The 7839-nt window shown below is 49.4% G+C and overlaps 1 protein-coding gene across 1 annotated transcript; it reads left to right on the top strand.

Annotated features, from left to right (window-relative positions):
* The first annotated feature begins 6131 nt into the window (after positions 1–6131).
* On the top strand, positions 6132–6881 carry LOC132487554 (adenylate kinase 2, mitochondrial-like). The gene has a single exon (XM_060095271.1). It carries the CDS (start codon positions 6239–6241, stop codon positions 6791–6793), a length of 555 nt encoding a protein of 184 aa, XP_059951254.1. The 5' UTR covers positions 6132–6238; the 3' UTR covers positions 6794–6881.
* Positions 6882–7839: the final 958 nt, after the last annotated feature.

The raw sequence follows: 7839 nt of genomic DNA, 5'->3' as shown, positions 1-7839 counted from the left end.
AGGGACTCGTTCTTTCCATATCTTTCTACCTGCTCGCTGAAATCCACCTGGTGCCTGGGATTCCTTTAACAGGAGTAAGAGAATCCTATTTTTCTACTATACAGCTTAAAACGCAAATATTTGATTTAGGGCTTCCCTGGTGGCGCAGTGGTTGAGAGTCAGCCTGCAGATGCAGGGGACACGGGTTCGTGCCCCGGTCCCAGAAGATCCCACATGCCGTGGAGTGGCTGGGCCCGTGAGCCATGGCCGCTGAGCCTGCGCGTCCGGAGCCTGTGCTCCGCAGCGGGAGAGGCCACAACAGTGAGAGGCCCGCATACCGCAAAAAAAAAAAAAAAAAAAAAAAAAAAAAATATATATATATATATATATTTGATTTAATTAAATCTTCAGTGTAAACTGGTTTCATTTTTCACTGTTCGTAAGATGTGGGATGGGGAGCTGGTTGGGGGGGGCGTGGGGTGGACCAAAGGATCAGAGCGGGGGAGGGGAAGAGCGAAGAGGAAGCAGGAAGGAGGAATGAGGGTGAGGACCCTTCCCACCTAGGGGAGATGGAAGGACACAGAAATGAAACAGGGCAGAGGGAACAACTTTACAGACTAGCAACTTCTGTCCCCTTACCTTCAGCGCGGCGGTGCCAAACAGGAGCTGTGTGTTGCGGAATGCTGGCATGCGGCTGCCAGTGCGGGGAGCACGGCTGCATGATTTATGAAGGGTTTTTTAGCACAGCCCCACATCCTGCAAAGGAGGTTCGTTCCCTGGGGATTCGTTACTCAAGGAGCACTGTGCAAACACCACTTCCTGGGAGAGAGAGAGAGCACGAGAGGGAACCATTGTTTAGCGGAGAGAGAAATTAGCTCACAGCTGCAAAAGGAAACTCGCCTCTGTGTAGAACAGACCCCTTTGCTAACAACTGAACAATAAGCCACTTTCTTATGAAGGACTTTTGATATCTGCAAAGTAGATTCTGCTAACTAAAAAGTAGGTACTTTCTTCGAGCGTCTAGGCTTCTTGTGGTCAGCGTTTCCTTGGAAAGATGGAGTACTAGGTGGTGCTACCTAATTCCAGCCGAGAGCTGGACTCCAGCTGTTTATTTACATGAGTTGTTTGTGAATGTGAGCTGGTATACGTGAAAGAGAAAGATGGGACTTTTAGGGCAATGGTGTGCCACCCGTCCCCACTCCCCGGGACTGGCTTTCAGCCCTACAAGGGAGAGGTGGGGCCGGACATGGAGAGAGCTGCTTCCAGGAAAGGTGGTTTGAGGCTCCAAGTCTCTGCGGGGGCCTGGGAGACAAAGAACAGCACAGAGCTGGGAGAGGAGAAATCTCCTGGGCTTGGGAGCATCGCGAAGTCATGCCTGGCCCAGATGTTGGTGACCTCCTGTGCACACAGGCAGCTGCGCTGGTGGCATATTGATGAGGGAGAGTCAGAGGAGTGGAGTAGGACAGAAGCAGACAAGAGAATCACAAGCTGGAGGTCAAGCCAGCCTAGGAATCTCTTTGGCTTCATCCCCCTTGACTCACACCCTAACTCGACCTCACCATTCCTAAGACCAGGAAAACTGAGATCTCCTAGGAAAAGGAGGGAAGAGGTGGTGTTTCTCCCACACCTAAAACTAACCGCCTGCAGTCCACTCTGAGGACAGGAGACACTCCTGCATGGAGGGCAGCCCACAGCCACCTCATCACACCAGTCTCAAGGTAGGGGACAATCCAGTATGAGACAATGGGGCCTAAATACAGAGATACCAAAGAGGCGCATTTTAAGAGGGGACTTTTCTCTAGGAGACCACACTGAGAAGCCAATCCCAGCACCTCTGACTTAACCCCCCACCCTGGCAGGGAGAAGAGTTTCCTGAGCCCTTGTTTTCCAGATGCTAATCTTAGAACTCATTCTCCAGGACTGAGATTTCCAGCGGGCCTGTGGAATCAGACAGACCCTCCCACCCCCTGAAAAGTAACCCTGGGATTGAGCAGAGGACAAAACTCTTCCTTCTGTCCCCCAATCTCCTCCCCCTTGTGGCATCGTTGCATCCATCAGGACTCTTATTGCCACGAATGGCAGAAACTCATTGAAACTGACTTCAGCCACAAAAATTTGCAAGGTGGGGTAGCAAGGTGGAGATGTGCTCATATCATTGAGATGTCCAGAGTCTCATTCATCCTTAGGCTTGGCTAAATCCAGGGGCTCAATGATTTCATCAGGACAATGTTTCTAGCTCTTGATGGCTCTCTTCTGTTGAGATCAAATGGTGGCAAAAATGACCCCAGCAGTTCTATATTTTTATGGACCTGAGAGTCTGAAATTTCAGAAAGAGAGAGACTTTCTTTCCCTAAATGTAGGGAAGGCAAAAGTAGCAAAGCAGTTTCTTAATGGTCAAGCTTGGGCCATGTGGTCAGTTTTGAAACAATCACCGTATCCAAGAGGATGGGAATGGGAATGGGACCAGCTCCACTTCAACACATGGACTGAAAGTGGGGGGTGATTCCCCAATGGAAAACTGGGAAGTGCTCTCAAAACACGAGGGAAGGGCTTCCCTGGTGGCGCAGTGGTTGGGGGTCCGCCTGCCGATGCAGGGGATGTGGGTCCGTGCCCCGGTCCGGGAAGATCCCACATGCCGCGGAGCGGCTGGGCCCAGTGAGCCATGGCCGCTGAGCCTGTGCATCCGGAGCCTGTGCTCCGCAATGGGAGAGACCACGGCAGTGAGAGGCCCGCGTACTGCAAAAAACAAACAAACAAACAAAAACACGAGGGAAGAAAAGCTGGACAAGCAAAAACAGATATGCACAATAATTATTACTCATATAAGATCTAGTTTAAATGATCAGAAAGGTCAGGCTTGAAGGGGACAGGAGTTATCAAAAATACAACGGACACATGAAAGAGAGAGGGGGCATTCCATAGCTATTTTGTGGCAGCAGGAAGAATTAAATTATGGGCCAGCTGTGTTCACTCAAGTCTCAGGTCTTACATGGCTTCCACCAGCAAACAAAGCCACCTTCTTTTTCAGTCCCGCCCCTCTCCTCACTGGCTATATGCATGAGTCATGGGCTGTCTATTCTGATCATGACAATCTTCCATGCTTATCGTCATCTTCTAGCTAGGATTGCCCTGTCTTCAGCTCCCTGAACAGAGGCAATGCTGGACTCTTCCTTGCCCGGTGGTAGCCACTGACTGGAGAAGAGATGGGCGCATGATACAAGAGTGTTTCATCTGTGGGCACCTCCATGAGATGCTGTGGAGGCAACAGCAATCAACAAAACCAATCAGACTGGGACGCTGGGAAAGTACCTAGTGGCAGCCTCTGATCTTGGTGGCTTTCTGCTTCCAGTACTAGTTCTAGTCCACATGACTCCTCACATTAACCACCACCCTATTTTTCTTAAGAGGGTCTTAGGAAGTTTCACCACTTCGATTTAAACCTCTCTGCCAGAGGAACAACTCACTAAACCCTAGGAGCAGCAGCTCTCGTTGTCCCAAATCCTCTCTGTGACAGGCTAAGTCACAAAGCAGCTCAGAGGGGGACACCACGACAGCTAAATTCTCAACATTGTTTTCAGGAAACATGGATGCTCAGGGTGGCAGACAACACAGCGCACACACAGCGGGGGTTCTGTGCTATCAAAGGCATCTGTCCATAGAGCAAACTCTCTCCAGGTTGGGAGAATGAACATTCAAGAGGGTGGAAGGGAAAGGAGGTCAGGACCCCCAGCAGTGCACAGTCCTTACTCCAAGAGAGTGGCTCGTTAAAAACACCGCAGACAAAGCAAGATGGAAAGGTGCTTCGGGCTGCCTACCTTTGCCCTGGAACATAGGAACTCTTCAGAAAAAAAAAAAAAAAGAATAAAAAAAAAGACAAAGCTATGGATAAGAACCAGTATAACAAATTAGAGAAAAAGCTATTGCTTCCAGCCGTATAATATATGAATTTTCTCTACTTGTCAGCTCCTCAAAAATGGAATCCTGAGTCCTTTCAGTCAACATCGAGCCTTTCCTGCCTAGTTAACGTTAATAGAGGGAGGCAGGGAAGAGGTGAGGGTAGCACTTGATAAGTGCTGGAGGAGCACTGCTTTAGAAAAGCACATTAACCCTTTTTGCCTGTTCCAGCTCCTGCGGGGGAGATGGAACAGGTGGGCTTAATTGGCTCTGAACAAAGCCCTTGAAATCCCCCGAGAGCTATGCAACCAGATGTCGCCCTCTGGCACTAAGTGTTAAAGAGGAGTCTTTGTAACGAGCCCAGCGGAAGGTGGATGGCAGATTTGTTTGAATGAAACTAAGCTTCCACTTTCACTTTAAGACATTTTAGGGTACCCCTCCCCAGAAAAAAGACAACAAGATACAGTAAAAGTTTACAATTCCCGTTCTAAGTGTACCACATAAGGGGTGAAATGAAGTTAAAGGGCATCTTGTCAAAACAGCAATATCCATCACAATTGCTCCCCACCCCTCCATCCACCATCATGTTCCCTCTCACACTCCCTGATCTTTAAGGCTAGTTCACGTTTCTTTATGGTATCGTGGAAAGGCCACTTGGCCAGGAGACAGAAGTCCAAGACTTGAGTTCTGTTTTCATCGTATGCAATGTGTGTGATCCTGGGCACATCAGTTATTTACAATGAACCTTTGCTTCCTTCACCACCAAGTGGTTCTACTTTATGTCACATCTGCCTCACAGGATTACCGGAAGGACCAAATGTATTCATTTGCCTGACATTTGCCACACACCTGCTTTGTACTGGAATGTCATGAGGAATATGAAGGAATACGTATTTGAACTAGACTCAGTTCCGACCTTGGGAAACTCATTGGACAGCCAGCGTACAGGACCGTGCTCTGTAAACAGAAGAGCACTTTGCAAAGGGAAACCATTTCTGTTTCCTGTTATACAACCTGTTACTGTCCTCTAGATATACCCTAGATTTTGCCAAGCCCTTGTTCTCCCAGATAGTTTTAGTCTACTTCCTCTTGGTCCCAGCTTACTTACTTCTAAAGTTGTGGCTTCTGAATGAGCTCCCCTTGCAAGCAGAGAAGTTCCCAGTTTTTCTTCCAGGTTAATTTTTATTGAACATGACCTCTAGGAGGGTTAGCTCCTCTCCTGTGAGACTCTACTCTTGGGTCCAGGATAGATTCTCAAACCAAGATGAGCCAATATGCAGACGTAGCCTCTATCCAGGAATTCAGAATTGGCACACTGAAAGAGGGACAGAAAGAAGCAGCCACGTGCAGGGGTGGCATGTGAATAACGAACTCCAAAAAGGAGATCCATCCGTTCAACAAGTGTGTCCCAGAGCTGTACCAGTGACTGTCTGGGAGACCCCCCTGCACTGTCTGTTTTATTTACTTTACTAGGAGTGAGGTTTTGTTCCTTATGAACAAATGATCTGTCTGACATCCTGTCCCAGATAAGCATGGCCCTAGGACACCAGCCCTAGGCTGGCCTTCAACAGATGTCTGGGTTTAGCCTAGCAATGAACCATATGTCGTGCTGCAGCACACGTGAGGCTGTAGCCATGTTTTTAAATGGAAAACACAAAAAAGAATAAGCTATTGAAGAGCTAACCCACTATAAACAGAGTTATCCAGTGGAAAGAAGCAGCTGAAAGTGTCAACAACATTATCATCTGTGAAAAACATTTAACCCCAGTCAACAATTTTTTTTTTTTTTTTCGGTACGCGGGCCTCTCACTGCTGTGGCCTCTCCCGTTGCGGAGCACAGGCTCCGGACGCACAGGCTCAGCAGCCATGGCTCACGGGCCCAGCTGCTCCGCGGCATGTGGGATCCTCCCGGACCGGGGCAAGAACCCGTGTTCCCTGCATCGGCAGGCGGACTCTCAACCACTGCGCCACCAGGGAAGCCCCAGTCAACATTTTAAAAAGATAAAGTGCTGGTCCAGGCCATCAGACTGGCCTTCTGCTTCAGTTTACCTCATTACCTGTCACTCTGCCAGTATCACCAAAGTTGAGCGCTGAACTTGGGCAGGAGCTTTGAGGTTCCACTGGGCCCGTGCTGGGCACTGAGGATACAGGAGAAAATCTGTTCTCACAACAGCTCTCTGTAAAGTGGAAGAAACCTACGTTTAATGAATAATCACAACACTGTGACAAATGCAGCTTTAAAGATGTGTTCAAGTGTCCTGAAGGCATCTGGGCCGTGCTTCTGGGGCCACCCAGAGCCGGCAAGGGTACCCAGGCACCCAAGTTGACTGAAAACTTCTGTGTCTGCCATTTGGCTACTGGGGACATGCTGAGGGCCATGGTGGCTTCTGGCTCAGAGCTGGGAAAAAAGCTGAAGGCAACTATGGATGCCGGGAAACTGGTGAGCGATGAGATGGTGGTGGAGCTCATTGAGAAGAATTTGGAGACACCTCCATGCAAGAATGGTTTTCTTCTAGAAGGCTTCCCTCAGACTGTGAGGCAGGCAGAAATGCTTGATGACCTCATGGAGAAGAGGAAAGAGAAGCTTGATTCTGTGACTGAATTCAGCATCCCAGACTCTCTGCTGATCCGGAGAATCACAGGAAGACTGATTCACCCCGAGAGTGGCCGTTCCTACCACGAGGAGTTCAACCCCTCAAAGGAGCCCATGAAAGATGATATCACCGGGGAACCCTTGGTCCGCCGATCAGATGATAATGAGAAGGCCTTGAAAGTCCGCCTGGAGGCCTATCACACTCAGACTGCCCCGCTGGTGGAGTACTACAGTAAACGGGGGATCCACTCTGCCATCGACGCATCCCAGACCCCTGACGCTGTGTTTGCAAGCATCCTAGCAGCCTTCTCCAAAGCCACATCCTAGTAACAGAAGGCCGGGCGAGACTGCACCACTGCTCATCACCCTGCGGCATGATCCCTGCTCTTAGGTGCTGGGCAGAGGGGAGGGGTGGTCAAGGATGGAGAGGGAGATTGGTGAGGGCTCAAGAGGAGAATGGGAAGAGCAGCAGTGCTGTAGTGAAGCAATGCCTTTTCCATGGAGTAGGAGTCCTAAAAAGTATAAGCAAAGGGAAAAATTGATTTTTAAAAACACTGATTGGAGGGTATAAATAGAAACAGGGAGATGCAGTATTCTTTCTTTTTTTTTTTTCTTTTTTTTTTTTGCGGTATGTGGTCCTCTCACTGTTGTGGCCTCTCCCGTTGCAGAGCACAGGCTCCGGATGTGCCGGCTCAGCGGCCATGGCTCACGGGCCCAGCCGCTCCGCGGCATGTGGGATCTTCCCGGACTGGGGCACGAACCTGTGTCCCCTGCATCGGCAGGCGGACTCTCAACCACTGCGCCACCAGGGAAGCCCTGCAGTATTATTTCTAAGGAATCACGTTGTCATTTACTCCAGACTGGTGACGATATTTTTTAAAGCCAGCGCCCTAAGACCTCAGCTTTTATCAGAACCTCATGTCAGCCCAGGAATGCAGGAAATCACATTGTTGTCCTGTCTGCCCTGTAGCTTGGAACAGGGCGGGAGTTGACTACTAACCCTGGTTCCCCATACCATGAGATCAAAAAGTCATCTCCCCATTTGAAAGAGATATAGAGTGTGTTCATGGGGGTAGGGGCTCAGCAAATCAGGTTTACTGGAGTCATGGGGCAGGTGGGGCAGGCCGGTCTCACTCCCTTCCCAACTTACCACTGATGTACCAGCCCACCGGCTCTCGTGGGTAAGCTCTCGACAGCCACCCAGCATATGCCACAGTCCTACACTCTTGCCTTCCTCCATCCATGTCGTGTGAGAGGACCCTTTTTAATAAATGAACAAGTGTCCTAAGCGACCTTATCCAAAGATTGTCCTTTCCATCCTCAAATCCTGTGACTGGGATCACTCAACAACACTGTGATGTATTATTTTCAAT

This window comes from Mesoplodon densirostris, chromosome 4 (genome assembly GCF_025265405.1).
Source record: "Mesoplodon densirostris isolate mMesDen1 chromosome 4, mMesDen1 primary haplotype, whole genome shotgun sequence".
NCBI lineage: Eukaryota > Metazoa > Chordata > Mammalia > Artiodactyla > Ziphiidae > Mesoplodon > Mesoplodon densirostris.
This window is presented reverse-complemented; position numbering and strand designations above follow the sequence as displayed.

Excerpts from the sequence above, each read along its gene's own strand:
- LOC132487554 (XM_060095271.1), top strand. The coding sequence starts at position 6,239 with ATGCTGAGGGCCATGGTGGCTTCTGGCTCAGAGCTGGGAAAAAAGCTG.